At 42.1% G+C, this 20,337-nt stretch overlaps 1 protein-coding gene across 14 annotated transcripts in view; it reads left to right on the top strand.

Annotated features, from left to right (window-relative positions):
• SVIL (supervillin) overlaps positions 1–20,337 on the top strand; it is a 137,191-nt gene that overhangs the window by 103,662 nt on the left and 13,192 nt on the right. For 9 of the 14 annotated variants that reach the window (XM_054171445.1, XM_054171444.1, XM_054171446.1 and 6 more), the window contains 13 exons: positions 4,414–4,491; positions 5,629–5,697; positions 10,600–10,750; positions 13,502–13,591; positions 13,677–13,763; positions 14,804–14,981; positions 15,265–15,437; positions 17,070–17,225; positions 17,980–18,116; positions 18,624–18,771; positions 18,898–19,043; positions 19,914–20,089; positions 20,190–20,334. In XM_054171445.1, coding sequence (XP_054027420.1) covers positions 4,414–4,491; positions 5,629–5,697; positions 10,600–10,750; positions 13,502–13,591; positions 13,677–13,763; positions 14,804–14,981; positions 15,265–15,437; positions 17,070–17,225; positions 17,980–18,116; positions 18,624–18,771; positions 18,898–19,043; positions 19,914–20,089; positions 20,190–20,334 — 1,734 coding nt within the window. The remainder of the gene's footprint in view (positions 1–4,413; positions 4,492–5,628; positions 5,698–10,599; positions 10,751–13,501; positions 13,592–13,676; positions 13,764–14,803; positions 14,982–15,264; positions 15,438–17,069; positions 17,226–17,979; positions 18,117–18,623; positions 18,772–18,897; positions 19,044–19,913; positions 20,090–20,189; positions 20,335–20,337) is intronic. The other 5 variants (XM_054171451.1, XM_054171442.1, XM_054171452.1 and 2 more) reach the window with 3 other exon arrangements.

Raw genomic sequence — 20,337 nt, 5'->3', positions numbered from 1 at the left:
TCATTCTGCCCCTGTACTCAGCACTGGTCAGGCCACACCTTGAGTCCTGTGTCCAGTTCTGGGCCCCTCAGTTTAGGAAAGATGTTGAGTTGCTCAAAACTCACACAAAGTTGGTGAGGGGTTTGGAGCACAAGCCCTATGAGGAGAGGCTGAGGGAGCTGGGGTTGCTTAGCCTGGAGAAGAGGAGGCGCAGGGCAGACCTTATTGCTGTCTACAACTACCTGAAGGGAGGTTGTAGCCAGGTGGGGGTTGGTCTCTTCTCCCAGGCAACCAGCACCAGAACAAGAGGACACAGTCTCAAGCTGCACCAGGGGAGGTTTAGACTCGAGGTGAGGAGAAAGTTCTTCACTGAGCGAGTCGTTTGTCATTGGAATGGGCTGCCCAGGGAGGTGGTGGAGTCACCATCACTGGAGGTGTTTAAGAAGAGACTGGATAGGGCACTTGGTGCCATGGTTTAGTTGATTAGATGGTGTTGGGTGATAGGTTGGACTTGATGATCTCAAAGGTTTCTTCCAACCTGGTTAATTCTATTCTATTCTAATTGCACTTATTTGCAATTAGGATTTCTTTTTTGTACTCTATTTTATGAATATTTAATAAACTGGTGACTCATCAACAGTTCTGTGTTAACTGGACAGAAAACCAAGAAAGCTGATTTTTGCAGTTTGGTTTGGGTTTACACTGTGTACTTCCTCAAAACCCCAGTTGCTAGTTTTGCTAGTTTGAAAGAACAAAAATAGTTTCAGTGAGAAAGCAAACTTGTCACCTTTTTAAAGGAGTAGTCTCCAAATTGACTACTGTTGATATCAGATAACAAATCTGCTGAAGACCATGGGGTTGAGAAAAAGCTTTCAGCAGCTGCCAAGATTTAGGCTGAGGCAAAACCTTTGTTCTCTCTTCTCCCTGTGCAGCACCCATATTCTCTCTGCCGTGTTACCACTTGCAGCAGCTTCACCCAGCAGAGCACAAGTTAGGATTTTAAAGCTAGTAAGGGAGTGTGAAGTGCTTGAAGGATTCAAGCTTTGAAGTGACAATGTCAACAGTGGGAGCTTCTGTGACACTGGGTCACTCACTCTGTTGGTTCGTGTTAGCTTTTGGCTATTCAAAGTCTAAATCAAAGGATTTGCATGTCTGCCAGCAGGTGAAATCTTGGATGTATAAGAAAAAAGCCATTAGTCTGGCTAAATACACAACTCCCTGAGCTGTATTGGTATTTGTGATGCTGATTCATTATGTGGTACATGATAAATAATGTAAAGCTTCACTAAGCTGACCACACTGCTTACAACCTAACATTTCAGCTGCCCTTAAATCTCAAAATACTATTATTGATAATTGATCAATGTGATGGCTGTAACCTGTTGAGAACCATGAAGCAGTGTGCCACTGAGGTCTCTGTTTGTGGAAGAGCTGTAAGATTATGATGTGATCAGGAATTTTAGTGGTCTTTGTTCCTGGACTGCAAAAAAAAAGCAGGGATTGTGTTGACTACTGTGTTCTGAGCTTCTGACAGTCATACATCAAAAGCAAAGGGTGTGTAAACTTCTGTCATGCCCTGCTGGTTCAAAATAATGCTTGAAGTGTTTAGCTGCAATGTCACAGAATCACAGGATGTTAGGGATTGGAAGGGACCTTAAAAGATAATCCAGTCCAAACCCCCTGCCAGAGCAGAATCACCTAGGGCAGGTCACACAGGAATGCATCCAGGAAGGTTTAGAAAGTCTCCAGGGAAGACTCCACAACCTCTCTGGGCAGCCTGTTCCAGGGCTCTGTCACCCTCACAGTGAAAAAAAAATTTTCCTTGTGTTCACATGGAACCTTCTCTGCTCCAGCTTGCACCCATTGCCCCTTGTCCTGTCACTGGCCATCACTGAGCAGAGCCTGGCTTCATTCTCCCAACACTGCCTTTCACATCTTTATAAACAGGAATGAGGTCACCTCCTCTTCTCCAAGCTTAAGAGCCCCAGTTCCCTCAGCCTTTCCTCATAAAGATGATGTTCCACTCCCTTCAGCATCTTTGTGGCTCTGCACTGGACTCTTTCAACCAGTTCCCTGCAGCCCCTCTTGAACTGAGGGGCCCAGAACTGGACATAATGTTCCAGATGGGGCCTCAGCAGGATGGAGTAGAGGGAGAGGAGAAGCTCTCTGATCTACTAACCACATCCCTTCTAATCCATCCCAGGATGCTACTGGATTTCTTGGGCTAATTCCTGGTGATCTAGTCAAGACACCTTTTCTAGATCTTCTTTTGTGTGTATATCTTTTTAGAAGGTTGGCTAACTTGTTCTGAACACTTGGTTATTGAAGCATACTTGTATAAAAGAGAAGTTGTTAGAGAACATTTAGATTTCTTACAGACAACAGAAGTTGAAATGTTCATGCTCTTAATAAAACAGTTACAAAGGAGGGCCACAAGGATGATCAAAGGGCTTAGAGCACCTCTGCTATGAGGATAGGCTGAAGGAGCTGGGGTTGTTTAGCCTAGAGAAGAAAAGGTTCCAGAGGGACCTTACAGCTGCCTTCCAGTACCTGAAGGGAACCTGCAGGAAAGTAGTTGGAGAGAGACTTTTCATAAGGGTATCCAGAGATAAGACAAAGGGGAATGGTTTGAAGCTGAGGGAGAGTAGGTTTAGACTGGATCTTAGGAAGAAGTTCTTCAGCACAAGGGTGGTGAGGTTCTAGAATAGGTTGCCCAGAGTGGTTGTGGATGCCTCCTCCCTGGAGCTGTGTTAAAGGGCAGATTGGATGAGGCCTTGCGCAACTAAGTCTAGTTGAGAGACATCCCTGCTCATGGCAGGAGGTTGGAGTAGATGATCTCTGAGGTCCCTGGCCAACCTGAGCCATTCTATGATGCTGTGAACTAGTGCTGTTGGATCACTTCTAGTCAAAATGCTTCTGCACAGTTGCCTGCATGGTGAGATACTTCTCCAAATGTGTTTATAGTCATTTCTGTGTAGGCTAAACTGTACAAACCCCACCCCTTTTGGAAAAGCTGACGGAGCAATCTCACACGGGGTAAAAAAGAGACCAAAGAATTAACTCAGGGAGATACAGATGAGGTGGAAGCCGAGGTTTACTTGGAGTTCTAGCATCTGTTTTGACAATTGCTGCACATGGGGGGAAAATTTGTTGGAAGCTGTGAAGCTTCTTAAATTATTTATGTGTAGGGTAAAACGTACTTGGACAATCAAAAGAATAGCTCCAACAGCAGGGGAGCAACTGTACACTGAGGAATGTCTTCCTGGATTAAAAAAAATCATTTTATTTGTGAAAAATACTTTGGATTTGGTATATTGGTATTCATCATCCTAGGTTGAATGGAAGATTTCCAGTTTAGGTTGGTTGGGTTTTTTTTGTGTAGAAGAATTACCTAACTTGAAAAATCTTTCCTTAGTATCAAAATAGCAAGATTTACTGGAATGAAAATTGCTATTTTATAGTCAGCCTTTTAAGAGCCCCTGATTAATGTGATTACCAGCTGCACTGCAGTCACATTAAAGCAGTGAATGGCATTTGAAATGCACTTCATTCTTACTGCAGGTTCAGACTGCTGCTCAGCACTAGTGGTAAAGGCTGGGGGTGAACAGTCAATTCAGAATTACTCCCAAGATGAAGTGGGTAAAAAACTTCAAGGGGGTAAGCCCTCAAAAGCGACCTGTACCTCTTGCTGTGGTAATAGTTTTATCCATTTCACACATGGCATCCACCAAGTGTTGTGATCAAAGCTGGACCTCTAATGATCAGGCTTCGTTTTGAGCCATTAAGGAGCTGCATTTACCCATATTCTGTGCTATAACCTGTGGAAAGGAAGAGGAATTACAGATGATAAAGCCATGTCTAATCAGCTTTGGGTAAGCCCAGCTCTGAGGCAGGGGTCATTTGTAGGCTTTGTTTAGAACGGTGAACTCACCTTCGCTGAGTGCCGTGGGCTTAGCAATTCCCTCCAGATGGCTGTTGGCTATCCCACTCTTAGCGCACATTCCTGCCTTTCACCCGGAAAATAGATGGCTTCTTACTTAGCAGGGCCTGATTACACTTGCAGCAGAATTATTCCCGTTGTGGCTGACATGGTTCATCAGTTTAATGGTGCATGAAAAAGGGAGACATGAAAATGATCAGCCTATGAAAAGTGAATCTTCTGGCTGTGCTGTTTTGTTCTGTGTTGAGTTGTAGTGATAGTGTCAGTAACTTGTTAAAGCATGGAGTGGCTTTGGTAAACATGAGGTTGTGGTATGGCAATTTTTTTTTTCATCCCTGGCTTTCCAATAGGGGGGGAAAAAATTTTCTAGAAGGTTAAAAGATTCAAATTTGCTTCATGTTAAGAAATTAGAGAGATAAGTTCCTCCCCCCCCAAAATGTCTGACAGTCCAGTTCTTATCTAATTCCTTTGCTTTGCTTCTGTCCTTGTCATAGGAACCTGTATATGCTTCTACTTACTCTCCTGTCATATCTGCTCTCCATAAATTTCATCCTTTTCTACCTATTAATCAGGTGAGCAAAAGTCTGCACAATTTAAATGCTCAACAATTCCAAGTAAGCACATTTTGTCAGTGTTGGAGGGGGTTTTAAATAGGAAAGTAATAATCCTCTTAACTTAGCAGCTTAGTAAATGCTGCTTTAAAGAAACAGAGTATACAGCATGGTGCCATAATAGTTCAACATACATTCTGCTAGTCTTATGGTTGCTTTTCTAAAAACTCTGCATCTGTTAGCCTCTGTAGGTGAGGAAGTGAATGAAGGGAACCTCATTGCATTGGTTGTAACACTGAAAACGTGTGAGTTGTTCAAAGGGATATCTAAAAGGAGCAATATGATTCTATATGTAATTGCACAGCAGCTATTTTAGAATGAAATGCTGTGTACCCTGCCTTCTCTAAGTAAGACAATGGAGCAGGGAAGTCATTGTGCCCCTGTGCTCTGCATTGGTTAGGCTGCACCTTGAGTATTGTGTCCAGTTCTGGGCCCCTCAGTTTAAGAAGGACATCGAGACACTTGAACGTGTCCAGAGAAGGGCAACAAGGCTGGGGAGAGGCCTTGAGCACAAGCCCTATGAGGAGAGGCTGAGGGAGCTGGGATTGTTTAGCCTGGAGAAGAGGAGGCTCAGGAGTGACCTCATTGCCCTCTACAACTACCTGAAGGGTACCTGAAGGGTGGTTGTAGCCAGGAAGGGGTTGGTCTCTTCTCCCAGGCAAACAGCACCAGAACAAGGGGACACAGTCTCAAGCTGTGCCAGGGGAGGTTTAGACTCAAGGTGAGGAGAAAGTTCTTCACCAAGAAAGTCGTTCGTCATTGGAATGGGCTACCCAGGGAGGTGGTGGAGTCCCCATCCCTGGAGGTGTTCAAGAGGAGACTGGATGTGGCACTTGGTGCAATGGTTTAGTCGTGAGGTCTGTGGAAACAGGTTGGACTCGATGATCCTCGAGGTCTCTTCCAACCATAGTGATACTGTGAAATGATCTAATTTATTGACTGTAAAAACAAGCTGCTTTTGTTCAGAGGTGACTTTCCCACAGTGCTTTTCCTTAGTCCCTGTCTGAAGGATTTTTTTGCTTTGGCATATCCTGCTTCAATTCTCTGACTGTCCCATCTTCCTGCTTCTCTCTCTTTTTTTTCCCCCCTTCCTTTAAGGTCTGTAGTGCTAGCTTGAAAGAATCAAGCTCTCTGATTTCTGATGACCGTCATCCTTGGAGATGGAAGGTGAAATGCTGTGTAAACTTCATATTTAATTGTTGGAGGGAGGAGGAAGAAAGAAAATTGCATTCAGATCTAAAATGCACGTTCTTTGCTTGGGAATAGAGTTCTGCTGTGTTCCAGCAAATGTCAGAGAAGCTTCATGTGATGTGCTCCTCAAAGTTATGCCCATACCTCTGCAATCCCATCCTAAACAATGTGAAGAATTTACTTGTAAAGAATTAGTGGATAATGAAAAATAGAAATGTAATGAAGTTGTCTTTTAGAAAAATGCACTCTCCTTTGTTGTCATTTTTCAACATGCAGAAAATTCACTCTAACATGAAGTAATTTTTCATGTGTAATTATTCCCACTGGGTGCAGTTTAACTCTTGACCCTCTCATCAGGAAAAATATTGATGTGATTTAATCTGAGGTAGTTTTCTTTCTTTTTTTAAATCTTAAAAAAATACTTTCTCTCTTTTCTGAAACCTTTCCAAACTGTCAGCATCCTGGATAGAAGTGTAGCAGCTAAAACCCGTGAGCTGTTGCAGTATTGATTCTGCCACTTTGCTCTGGTGAGACCTCACCTGGAGGTACCACATCCTATTCTGGAGCCCTCTGTGCAAGGAAGGACAAGGACCTGATGGAGCAGGTCTAGAGGAGGGCCATGAAGAAAGGGCTGGAGCCACCTCTGTTGTGAGGACAGGCTGAGGGAGCTGGGGTTGTTCAGCCTGAAGACAAGAAAGCTCCAGGGAGACCTAATAGTGGCCTTCCGGTACCTGAAGGGGCTACAAGTAGGCTGCAGAGGGGCTGTTTGCAAAGGCCTGGAGGGATAGGATGGGAGGCAATAGTTTGAAATCAGAGAAGAGCAAATTTAGCTTGGATGTTAGGAACAAGTTCTTTAGCATGAGAGTGGTGGAACACTGGGACAGGTTGCACAGAGAGGTAGTTGAGGCCTCATCCCTGGAGATATTCAGAGTCAGGCTTGCCAAGGCTCTGAGCTGCCTGATCCAATGAAGCATGTCCCTGCTCACTGAAGAGGTTTTGGACTAGATGACCTACGGAAGTCCCTTCCAACCCAAACCATTCTAGGATTACCTGTTCAGAACAACTATTCCATGAGAATTTTTTCTCATCTTTTTCACATCTTCTGAACTGATTGGTTTTAACTTGTTTCTTTTTTCAGCTAGTATTGCTCATTTACCAGATTTTTTTTTTGTGATTAAAAGAAGTTAACTAAGTGATTATTTCTTCTTTATCTTCATCACTCTTCTGTTTGTTGGTGTGATCCCAAGGGTCTTCTCAGCAGAATTGTCTTTTTTTTCCATGTGCATGAAAACATTTTGGTCTCAGTTGGGATGAATCAGATCCCTTTATGGCTCTTTTCTCTTTAGAAATAATTTTCCAGTCAGTTACCTGGTCTGTAGCCTGTAAGCTGCACTGGTGTTTTCATCTTGCTCAAGAAAACTCAGAATGTCATCTGTGATTAAGTCAAATATATTAAAGAAATCAGGGGTAACTGTGTTAAGATACTTAATCATACTTGATCTCATCAAACTTACCGTTTTGATTAAACCTGTTTTCCATAATGCCATGTGGAATGGCATTAATTATGTGCCTGTGCTTTAATTCCTCATTGATTGTCTTACAGCAGTCTTTTTCATGAGCATCTGGGACAGCACACAGCTTGTGTGACCTGAACCTACATGTTTTAGTTCTGCTTCTTCTAAATATTGTCCCCATCTGAGCCTATAGCAGTCCAAGGCATGTCCCCTCCTACACATTTTCCCATTTTAAAGGCTTTTCTTTACAGTTTCACTGTTGGTGTTTGAGGCATCTCCTCTTTCAGTTATTTCATGTTGTTGGCTGCCAATTCTTCTGAGGCTTCTTCTGTGTCACTTCATTTTAGGACACTATTATTTGTCTGAAGCAAGAGATATCAATGAACCCACGGATGTGTTTTTCTTGACCAATGAGAACATTTCACTGGATGTAACCGCCTTTGCTGTAGTTGTTTAGTGGGGGGAAAAAAATTAATGCATTGCAGCTGTTTATCTTCCCCAGCATTTGTTTATTCTTGATACTCTAATTCCTGTTTGGGCTTTTTTTGGGGAGGGGACACCTTTAACTCCCCTTATCAAAATGATTGCAATTGAAAATAAACCTTGCACTTTAAAGTTTGTCAAGTTCTACTTTTCTTCCCTTAATGTCTCCCATCCCACATGGGCTTTGACCACCTAATTGCTCCAGAAGTGCTGCCATTTGGAAATTGTGAATGCTTTCTAAACTGTTCCCAGATATATGTTTTCCTGAAGTTCTTTTGGCAGTTACATTGACTTAGTTTTCCAGCTATGGAAAATTCTTCTTTCTTTTAACCATCACATCAAGATAGTTTGGGGTTTCACCAGAACTGTTACGGCAAATTAAATGGGTTAGGGATTGCTCGGGGTTTATCCAGTTAATCATTTTTTAGTTCATTTGTTCGTTAATAGATGAAGGTGGGAGTCTTCAAGCATTGGGAAGAGATCTTATATGGAATTGCTCCAAATTTTATAACATATGTATCCAGTCTGATTTTCTTGTTTTATTTTTTTAGGAACTCAAAAGCTGTTTTGCCCAGTAGAACAGCTTGAAATCATCCCTATGAAAAAGATGTTTGTTTCTGCTGTTAGACAGCTACTCTCTTTTGTCCTTTGACACAGCTCCAGAATTGCTCGTGATCTTTCACAGATTGCATTGGGTTGCAAGAGACACTCAAAGATCATCTTGTCCAACCCCCCTGAGGTCAGCAGGCACACCTCCAACTAGATCAGCATGTTCACGGCCACATCCAGCCTGATCTTGAATGTTTCCAGGGATAAGGCCTTAACCACATCCTTGGGCAACCTGTTTCAGTGTTTCACCACTTTCATTATAAAGAACTTCCTCTTTATGTCCAACCTAAATCTACCCTGCTGCAGTTTCAAACCACTGTCCTTCGTCCTGTCACCACAGGCCCTTCTACATAGTCCTCCAGCCTTCTTGTAGGTCCCCTTCAGATATTGAAATGCAACTCTAATGTCTCCCCAGAGCAGTTTGTGTGTGAAGTGATTAACAAACACACTTTCCAGGGCTGTGTCTTCAGAATTTCCAGTATGCCTGCAGACTCTGTGCCTTCAGGTGTGTGTTTGAGACAGAATTCAAAATTAAGCTGCCCATCACTTAAACACATATCAAAGAACTTCTTCTGCCTCTCCCTCACTTCCCCTCATACTGCAATGAAAGTCATCATCCTCACTGCCTTAAAACTATCTGTTTTGTATATGAAATTCACTTAAGTTTCATTAGGTCTTCATTCATTTCCTGCTATGTTGCTGTGGGTTTTTTCTGGCTCATCCCAGAGGTGACTGTGCTCACTCTGCGGTGGGTAGTGAACAGAGATTATTTCCAGTGGTTTCCTTTAAAGCATTTTAAGGCTTTTACAGATGAGAAGGTGATAGTGAATAGACCTGCATCTTGTCACTTCCATTGAATGTTTCAGAGTTCTAAGGGAAAATCAGAGGGTTTTATCTTGATTATTGTGACTTGCAGTCACAGTGTCTGGCTGCCCAGCTATCTTTCCTAATAAATTGAGAGCAAGCCTTGCTGCAAAGATAACATGGAACTAGAGGAAGGAGTGAGGGCTCTCATGTCTTAATCCTTGTACAAGCCACTACATGGTTTGTCTTTACTCTTCTGGCTGGTGGATACTGTTCCTGCTGAATGCTGAAAGCTATGAAACCTGTTTCAGTGTGTCCCCTGCAGGCACAGTAGTTTCTCTATGAAGTGACTGATTAAATACATCTGTTTAGTTTTGAGAAAATAATTGGACTATCTGGGTTTATATCTCTTCTTTGTGTCTTGAAAGGAGAAGAGTGTTTATGTTCATAGGCTTTTGCATACTGTTTCATTTCCCCTCTGTGGCTGTATGAGCTAGAGGTGTGCTAAAGCTTTAGATTTTCATGTGATTTGTCAGTTCTGGCAGCTAGATTGTGAGGGAAAATGCCAAATAGGAAACAATTTGAAAGTAATGCTAGAGTCAACAGTCCTATGTATTCAAAAATGCTTTCATACTTGATGTCTATACACTAAAATCCCTGAAATGTTGCTCCTTTGTTATAAGTGTATTGAAGCAATATTTCCTTGGCCTGACCTAGCTACAGCAGAGTATGTAAATGTTTCCTTCCTCTTTAATGTACCATCATCAGTCCTTTGTGTTTAGGAGGGCACCAGGATAGTTAATGCTCTTAGGTGCTTCTAGACACTCAAGCTACTGGCTGCTGCCCTCTAATGCAAGCATGAAAAGCTGAGTGACCTTAAAAAAATTAAAAATAAACAAGAGATGCTTAATGCTCACAGTCATTGGGAAAATATTCAGCAGAGCAAACTGGCACAGGAACTAAAGTCAGCAGCCTCTGGGGGGAGAATTGAGTTGCTGTAAGCGAGTGATTCAGAACTCCCCAACTGAAGTTACACTTCTTCCTTGTTATTCCCTGTGCCACCTGCAGATTTGCACACTTAAAAACAACTGCTGAAAGTCAGTTTGGTGACCTCACTAGTGTAGCAAGTCATGCTTCAAAAGAACAAGGTCTGGGAAATTATACAGAGTAAGTAGTTTGCTTGGCTTAGTCCTTTTCTTGAAGCTACCAGACATTTGTCTTGGCTTGTCATTTCAAGAAGAGGTTAAAAAGCATAGACCAAAACCTGATCTTCACATTGTAATGGGGCAACAAGACTATGAAGCTTCTCAGGGTCAGGCTCATTAAGCTGTATGTGTGACTTTAGTAGTTTGTTCTCCTGTTCTCTTCCCTCTGCAGCTGGCAGTTGAAATGTTCAGCCAGCCTTTTGCTAGATCCTTGTCATTTTATCTATTTTTAAACATCACTTTCTCTCTTTCCCCAAAAAAAGCAGAGAATGTCAGATAACCAAGAGAGTCAGATGACCATTGAAGAAAGGAAACACCTGATTACAGCTCGAGAAGAAGCCTGGAAATCCAAGGGTAAAGGAGCAGCCAATGACTCCACACAGTTCACTGTAGCTGGCCGAATGGTAAAAAAAGGTCAGTGATGAAATGATCCCAATATAAATAAGTGACTGCTTATCTGTCTAGTCAAAATAAAGTCAAGCTAAAGCTATGCAGAAGCAGTACCCATGTTTAGTAAGAGGAGGACTATTTATCTTCATCTGAATATCATGTCATGAGGCTGTTAACTCCAGCTTCTTGTGGCCTTTGGTATTGATCCGTTTTGTTCTGCACTGTTGCACTACCATGCAGCTATTACTGGACTCTGTCTCACTGGTGGTAGTCAATTACTCAAACAGTCTTTGCTTTTGTTTTCCTTCTAATACAACCCAGAGGTCACAGTTGGATTATTCATTCTTATTTATTCTTGCTTTGAAAAGCCAGATGCACTGTCTAGAAAAACGTTGTGCAATCTAGTTGTTGCTGGCACTTCTCTCACTCCTAGGATCATTTGGAATAGTCAGCAACCACTTGCTATTTTTATGGATGCTCTTTTGGACAACAAAACAATTTGAGTTGTTGTGCTTTGCTGAAGAAGTCACTGAACACATCTCTGCATAGAATCAGGGAGTAGAAATGTCAAAGAAGTGGTGTTGACATTTTGGGGATCTCTTCAATTCAGTCACTGTTTCGTGATACAGTGCTGTTTCTGAAGTGGAGTCTCTAAAGGCTGTAATGTGGTAGAAATAGAGCTGGTCATGCAGTGAGCCTGTCCAGAGTGATTGTGGATGCCCCCTCCCTGAAGGTGTACAAGGCCAGATTGGATGAGGCCTTGAGCAACCAAATCTAGTTGAGAGGCATCCCTGCCCATGACAGTGGGTTGGAGTAGCTGATCTCTGAGCTTCCCTTCCAACCTAAGCCATTCGGTGATTCTAAAATGATATCTTTGGGAAGAAGGCACCTAAACTGCTCTCTTGTGGTTAATGAATACCAAATCCTGTTTTGTTACAAGAACTTGGTTGTTAAACACAACAATGAACCTTGAGTTAAATGACAACCTCCGACAAAAATCATTGTGACCTGGGGCCATTATTGCCCCCTGGGGGAAGTCTGTTTGCAATCCAAGCCGCGTTCTGTTGGCCTGTAAATAGATAGATGGTATTAGGAATTACATCTACTAAAAATATATATTAGCTGCTGCTTACATTGATTAGCTACTAGAAACCACCAGTGGTCAATGTTTAACCCATTTTGGAGGGTTGCCATGAAAAAAATGTTGGGTTGTCCACAGTCTGCTTTTTGAGGTTTGTTTTCCACAAAATAGGCTGGGCTTTGGAAAGGAATGGAAAGTGATAATATTTGTTCTTCTCAGTGGAAGAAAAAATACCTTAAAAGGTGCTGCAGTCATTCTTTCAGAGAGGCAAGGTAACCCAGTGCCAGTGGCATGAAGAAAAGTAGCCCAAGTGGGGTTTTACTCAGATGTGTGCTATTTTTATTGCCTAAAAGGATAAATTATCGTTATGAGTTTTAAATTGAAGAGCTGATGAGAAAGCAATGCAAAATTAAATCCCCGTTATACGCACGTGCACAGATGCTGTGTTTTAATTGCTTCTTGGGGCTGAAAATGTTTCACTCTTAATTGGAAGGTGATCGTTTCCCTAGCAGATGAAGCAGTCTCGGTGCGGTCTTGTGGATTAAGTCCTGGGAGAGCTGCTTAAGAGCTGTGTCCTCTCAAACACAACTTGATGAAGGCTTTACCAGTTGACTTAAAACCTGCAGGAATTTTGAGTTCCTTGGGTAACAGTGGAGAAAAACTATGGAGAAGCTATTTGATTATATTCTAAATCTGTTTTGGTATTTGGCAGTTATGACTTGCTGGGAGTTGGAGTAAAGACAGTGGAAACATGGTTAGTGCTTATACTCACAGGGCAGTGTCTGTTTAATCTGATCAAAATAACTGAAGGTGGCTCAGTAATTTAGTAAGCTAAGTGGCAAATAGCTAAGTTTTCCCATTTACTGAAAGCCTAAGCAACAAGAGGTAACAGACACAGTTCTTTGCTTCATTATGCTTTTCTACCTTGTGAAAACTATGAAAGCTATAGAGCACTGTTTCTGTTGTTGGAGCAACAGGTTAAAAAAATGAAACAAAAATCATCTGATTTTATCTACTAGGTCTAGAAAGCATTGCTTTATGATAGTTACTGAAGAGGAGGGAGAAGTACACAACCAAAAGGGGGAGTAGTTTTTGATGTGGTGGGGACTCTTGACTTCCATATTCACTTCCATTAAAAGCACAAGACAGCCCAAGAATTACTGCTTTATCCAGGGACAGCACTCACAGGTCAGCTGCATCCTGCAATCTGCATTAATAGACATGGGCTTAAATGAAAAAAGGAGTGAAGGGGTGGTTGTGGGGGTGATGGTGAAGGTGGCAAGCAAGGGTAACTTCCCTGCTAACCATATCTTTTTGTTCAGAACAGTTGCATGTTTTTAAAATGTGGCTTGTGGTTGAAGCAGATTCGAAAATGCAGACCAAGTTAACTTGAAAACAAGCAAAATGAGTGTATTCAAAAGAAAGCCTGGATCTTGTATTAGGTTGCTTACAGACACTTGGAAACAGCTTTTTTTCTTTGTGAATGAGTCTTCCTGAGGCTGCTTTTTTGAGGAGCAGGCAGGGCAGTATGTTCTGCCATCCCTAATGTAACAGTTGTGGAGGCCGGGGAAGTGTGAGGCAGTGTAAGATGTGGCCAGGCTCATCTGCTTTCCCTAAATAGCTTCTGCCGTCATCACTGCTGGAAATGTGGCCTGACCTGGGACTGCATTTCCAGTGTTCTCTGTTCTTTGCAGGCCTGGCTTCTCCAAGTGCCCTAACACCAGTAGCATCCCCTTTCAGTAACCGACACAAGTCTACCACTCCAGTTACAAAGCCCTTGGAAGGTAAGGAATAAAAATGACTGAAATACATTCAGGCTTCTTTACATCCTATCAATTAACAAGTTCACTTTATGGTTTGTTTGCTTAGAAATTGAAGCCAGGCCTGATATGCAGTTGGAATCAGATATGAAGCTGGACAAGCTGGAGTCATTCTTGGGAAGGCTGAATAACAAAGGTTGGTAGTTCCCAGAGGTGGTAATGTACACACTCTGCAAGCTCAGTGAATCCCTTCAGGTACCTCCTAGCTGAAGCATCTGGTAACAGAAAGTAAATATTTTTGTTCAGACTGCACTCACTGATCATAGTTTACTTTTAGTGGTTCAGTCTTTACTAATTTTAACAAAAAAGTCTCATGCTATTGTGTTAGAAATGTACAACAACATGAATGACAAATGCCAAAATAACTTTCCTCTTTCTCTACACATGAAGTGGAAATTCTTCTGGAGAGCAAAATTTCTTAAAACCACACAGGCAGTTTGAACCATGTTGCCATATACAGTGAAACAGCTTTACATGTAGTTTAACCTTATTACAATCAAGATAGGACACTAAGCCACTCCCAAGCACAATTCAGGAACCTCCTTGCTTCTTTGTAGAGCTTGTTGGCTATCTATGGCGCTGTGGCGTATCCATCTCATGTCTGGCCTCCATTTGTAAGATAAAAATGATTCTGTAATTCACAGAGTGTCAAATGCCAGAAGCAAATGTATTAACATTTCATCAGAGGAGGCAGAGAGAAATACCTTTTCCACTGGTAGTTCTATTAGATCTTTTCAAAGGCAGGTTGGAGGCAAGATGGAATGTCTAAGACCATAAAATGCTTATATTATCCTACCCAAACAACTAATTTTTGATAGTGCTGAACTCTTTATTCAGCCAGATTTCCCAACCATCTTGTAATAAAGATTATTGCAGCAGTTGCAATTATGCTCTGGTTTTTAGCATTCTTTGCCAACAGAGTTTTCTACTCTCAGCTTCAAATTCCAAAAAGAAACTGAACTAACCAAACAAAACCCCCAACCAAACAAAAAACACTCACCAAGGCCAAACGAAAAACAACCAAAACCAAACAAAAATGGCCAAAACATAAAGAACACCACCCCAACAGAACCACCTCAATAACTACCAAACAAGCCATCTTTACCTCCTTTTCTAGAGTTAGAAACTCTAGTTTGATGTGTTTTTTTTATTGGGTGAGGTGTCTTTTTCCTGCAGTTGCTGGGATGCAAGAGACAGTGCTGACAGTTACAGGAAAGTCTGTGAAAGAGGTGATGAAGCTGGATGATGATGAAACCTTTTCCAAGTTTTATCGCCATGTGGATTTCCCTTCCTCTTCAGTGCCTTTGGACCTTGATGAGGACTTTGATGCCATCTTTGATCCTTGTGCACCAAAGTAAGAACTGTTGGGCTGTTGGTGTTTTGGTTTTGTTTTTTTTTCCCCACATTGTTATGAATGCAGACATAGGGAGGGGGGTGAAAATACCCAGCTTAAAGTCCTCTTGGAGATGTCTTGATACTGGAGGTATCTCTTCTTCTACATATTCTTGAAATCACTTTTCTCTGTAAGTCAAGACAGTGATCCTGCTTTCCTACATATGCCACACACAGGATCAAAGCAAATCTCTTGTCATTAGGTGATTCTGACTGATCATTATAAACATGACTTGGTTTTTCAGGTTGATATCTTCTGTAGCAGAGCACAAACGTGCCGTTAGGCCTACGCGCAGAGTCCAGTCCTCAAGAAACCCCCTGAAGATGCTGGCAGCAAGAGATGACATTCTTCATGAATACACTGAACAAAGACTGAATATTGCCTTCATGGAATCCAAGCGAATGAAAGTAGAAAAGAGTAAGCTAACAGGATTCCTTTTTTGTACAAGACACTATTTTAATTAAAACCAGAACAATTCCAACCCCAAACCTCACAGCTGAAGCAACAGAATATACTGTGAGAGGCAGTAAATTGAGTTGCAAGGTTTGAATGTAGCCTGCCTGGGAGGTCTGGGGTGAAGGGCATGTGTGACATCCTCAGGGAAAGCTACCTACAGCCACCTCCTGTGCTTAGACTTAATGACTTATTTTTAGCACAGTCACCTTGGGCAGCAAGAGAATGCCACTGTGCCTGCAGGGTGAGGACAGGAGGTCAAGGAAAGCATAGCTAGCATTATGTTATGCTGGGGGGAGGAGCTGGCAAGAAGAGATAACCTTTTGTTTGGGTACACTGCTCTCAGTTTTGGGTCTTAGTTTTTCTCCCAGAAACTGGAACTGACCTTCTTGACTCCAAAAGTTTAATTTCCATAAAGGGTCAGTGCTCTGTGGCAGGGCTTTATGTGTTACTTGTGACCTGACTTTCTCCTGACACAGCAAGAGCTGTCATTGTAAAATTTATTCAAAGGTTTGTCAAGCCACTTTTGCCTTTTTGAGTACAAGTTTTCCTCACTACATTTGAATAAAGAGAGATTGCCTTTAAACATTGCCTGTATTCATGAAAACACAGATTGTATCACAGAATCATAGCATGGATTAGGTTGGAAGGGACCTTGGAGATGATCTACTCCAACCTCCCTTCCATGGGCATGGACACCTCTCCACTAGACTTGGCTGCTCATCCAACCTGGCAAGACCTCATCCAGCCTGGCCTTGAACACCTCCAGGGAGGAGGCATCCACAGTCTTCCTGGGCAGCCTAGTCTAGAGTCTCACCACCCTTGTAGTGAAGAGCTTCTTCCTAAGATCCAGTCTAAACCTACTGTCCCTCATCTTCAAACTATTCTCCCTTGTCCTATTGCTACACACCCTCATGAAAAATGCCCCTGCAGCTTTTCCTGCAGTAGGATCCTTTCAGGTATTGGAAGGCAGCTCTGAGGTCCCCCTGGAGTCTTCTCCAGGCTGAACAACTCTAGCTCCCTCAGCCTGGCCCCATACCAGAGGTGCTCCAGCCTTGGGTCACCTTTGTGGTTTGACTGTAAACATTTCCCTGAGGTAGAAATTCATGAAGTGCTTTGTCTTTGCTTGAGAAATAAGCAAAAGTAGCCAAGAATTTAGGTTTGAAGTTTACAGTAAAACATGACTAAGACATTGAAATGTTAATTAGCCTTGGCTACTCTGCTTTCTTTTACTATTAATCAATTATAAGGCACTGAAGAGCTGCAGAGTACTTCACAAAACATTGGGTAAGAGACGTTTCCCATCAGAGTTGCTATTTCTGCCACATAACATCGTTCTGACACTGGCAGTTGACTCTTGCATGACATTTAGAAACTTAGGTACTACTAAATCCACAATTGCTACCTTTTGAGCTAGCAGTTAATCTGAGTTCAACCTGGTTTTGCTGTTGAGAAGGAAAAAGAATGGAAGTCACGTGGGGGAAATTTTTAATTGGGGGTTTTCAATACAACAACCAAATTTTTTTTTCATATATCTAATTTTGCTCTGGTTTGGGGTGATTTTTATGTATTTTTTTTTTTATTTTTATGTCTCAGTGTCTGCAAACTCAAATTTCTCAGAAGTAGCACTTGCTGGCTTGGCAAGCAAAGAGAACTTCAGCAACATTAGCCTGCGGAGTGTTAATCTCACGGAGCAAAACTCTAACAACAGTGCTGTGCCATACAAGAAGCTAATGCTGCTGCAGATTAAAGGTATGCTGGAACTGCCTTTACTTTCCAAACATGAGAGACTTGATTCTAACACCTGGGAGTTCCTACCACATCTTGTTCTAAGACTCCAGCTCAAGATTTATGTCCAAAACATTAAAAAACCAAGTAAGAACTGTGTGACAAATACAAAAGCTGACAGACAGGTTTGCACTGTGCCCAGTGGTGTGTGTTTTCAAGGGAGGAAACCAGAATAAATCAGAAATTCCAGCCATGTCCTGTAGCAATTTTTGAGCTGTCCCATTCTTCCAGTGCTCAGTGTAACTTGGAAGCAGCACAACAGTGTTCTTGCTCTGCTTCCCCTTGCAGTGCCTGCTAATGTATCTGAGTCTGCAAAACAACAGCTACTGGTTTTGGCAAAGTAAAATGCTCACAGCTTTTTACTGCCTACACAAACTGTGCCATAGCTTCACTTAAGCAAATCTAAAGGATTCTGGAATTTGCCAAGGGCTCTAGAATCTGCCATTTACTTAATTCATTGCTTTCCAGAAGGACAGAAAGTTGTTAAACCAAGAACAGGAAGGAATAGATATTTTAGTTGATGGGAGGCAACATTTATCTGTCTATTTTCTTTCCTGTGAATAAACCCTTTTTTCCCCACTAGTAGTCTTGTAACTCTTCTTTAACAGGCCATTTGCTAAACGTGCTGGAATTGTTTTTGTGTCATCCAAACCAAATTAGATCTTGGCATCTGATAGCAGCAGTCAAAGGAATATAATTAGCTTTGTTTTCTCTTTAGGAAGAAGACATGTTCAAACAAGATTAGTTGAGCCAAGAGCCTCATCACTGAACAGCGGAGACTGTTTCCTGTTGTTAACTCCACATTTCTGTTACTTATGGGTAGGAGAGTTTGCAAATGTCATAGAAAAAGCAAAGGTTAGTACCAGCTGGGGGTTTGTTCTTTTATTTTTAGAACTGCTGCAGTATCTGTCTCTTTGATGTAAGTGAGCCTTGGTGCCAGCTGTCTCAAAAAGCAGTGCGTAGCTGAGAGCCAGTGGCAGGTAGATGGGCAGGGTTCCTGTCCATGTGCTGGAGCCTGTGCACTGAATGAAGCCTGACGTAGGAGTGTGTAGGTTGTGAAGCTGCAAGAGAAAAGAGGATATCCTCAGGAAACAGATTGGTACTCAAACAGAAAATAGTCTGAATTGCAGGATGTCCTTTTTATTCCCATGCTCATTGAGATCAAGTCTCATTTTAAGGCAAATGAAAGAATGAATGTATTTGTGACCTGTTCTCTGGTGTCTGTTCAGTGCAACAAATGACCATTTTTCCTGCTGTTTGCTCTATTATATCCTCTCTACTTTTGCCTTCTCCCTGAACAAGATATACACAAGTATTCCAAAGACTTGAGCAATCCTGTTCAGATAACTGTTAATCTCTTAGGCTTCAGAACTTGCAACTTTAATTCAGACAAAGAGGGAACTTGGCTGTAGAGCTTCTTATATACAGACTATAGAAGAAGGAATAAATACCCATACCCATGCAGCCAAAGACTTCTGGAAACTCCTTGGTGGACAGACAAATTACCAGTGTAAGCATTCTTACAGCTACAGTATCTGATCTTTTATCACAGTACAATAGTCAAGTCTGTTCTCTTCAGTAAAAGTATCTGGATGTTAATTTATTTTCTTTTTTATTACTTGCAATCTTCCTTAAGCTGCTGGAAGTCCTGAAGAGGATGAAATGTATGAGGCTGCAATAATAGAAACCAATTGCATTTACCGCCTCGTAGAGGATAAACTCATTCCCGAGGATGACTACTGGGGAAAGGTGCCAAGATGTACCCTGTTGCAACCAAAAGAGGTACAGTGCCACTCAATGCTCCTGTGGTAACTGCAGGAACATACAGCTGATAATGACTCAGTAACTGCAAGTGCTCATGGAGAGGCTCACTGAAACTCGGGTCCTCTGTTTCTGAGAAGGCTCTGAACGCTTTGCTGTCTAAAATGTGCTTCAGGTCTCAAGAAATGAGATCGTGTTCTTTTTCAAGTGGAACTGTTTTAGGAAGTGTAAACCTTGTTGTAAACAGTGGCTCACTCCCAAGACATGAAGTACAAAACAGGTACCACTTTGGAAAAATGAAACAAACACCACCCCACCCCCAATTGTTTTCCCTTTCAAGCATTTTTATTTCTATCCTCAGCAGACTTTTCCCTTTCAAACAACCACATCTCCCAGCTAAGGAGAAATGAGAGTGGATTTCCAAAATGAAAAATGTCCAAGATGATGCCTTTTCTTGAACATATTCAAGTTGTTGCTGTTTGCTGAGCTGGTTACCCACGCTGTGTGTCTTGTCAGCCCTTCCCGGCTGCAGGACAAAGCATAAATGTCAGGAATGAGACAGCAATCAGTCACGTAATAGAATCAGGTTTTTAGTAGTAAGACCTCTCTAATCTGCTGGTGACCTAGTTACCACCTAATGATATACCTCACAGCATTCCCCATATGTACTTCCAGTCATCCTCAACCATTGGACATCACAGTGCAGAGCACTGCCCTGGCTTTACTGACACTGCAGTGCTAGTTGTTGGTACTACTGCAGAACCTCAGATATTTGGAGGGGTTTGTATCCAACCCACTGTCATCTTGCAGGACTAGGAAACTGGAGAACAAAGGGTATCACCTAACCTAATGGTAGGTTGTTGGGTTTTTTTGTTTGGCTTGATTTTTCAGGTGCTGGTATTTGATTTTGGCAGTGAAGTTTATGTGTGGCATGGAAAGGAAGTTACTTTAGCACAAAGAAAAGTGGCATTCCAGCTGGCAAAACACCTGTGGAATGGCACCTTTGACTACTCCAATTGTGACATAAATCCTCTGGACCCAGGAGAATGCAATCCCCTCATACCCAGGTAAGAAAAGCAAGTTTTGGCTCCTTGCAAATGTAGGTTTTTTGCCTTGATTTCAAAGTGTTTCATTTGATTTTATTTCTTTCCCCCCCGCCTTGTGCAGAAAGGGACAAGGACGCCCAGACTGGGCTGTGTTTGGCAGACTCACGGAACATAATGAGACTATATTGTTCAAAGAAAAATTTCTTGATTGGACAGAGCTGAAGAAACTCAATGAGAAGAATTCTAGTGAATCCCTTCACCACAAGGTG

Source organism: Dryobates pubescens, chromosome 21 (assembly GCF_014839835.1).
Source record: "Dryobates pubescens isolate bDryPub1 chromosome 21, bDryPub1.pri, whole genome shotgun sequence".
In the NCBI taxonomy this organism is placed as follows: Eukaryota; Metazoa; Chordata; class Aves; order Piciformes; family Picidae; genus Dryobates; species Dryobates pubescens.
Note: the sequence above shows the minus strand (reverse complement) of the source record. Positions and strands in the feature narration are given on the sequence as shown.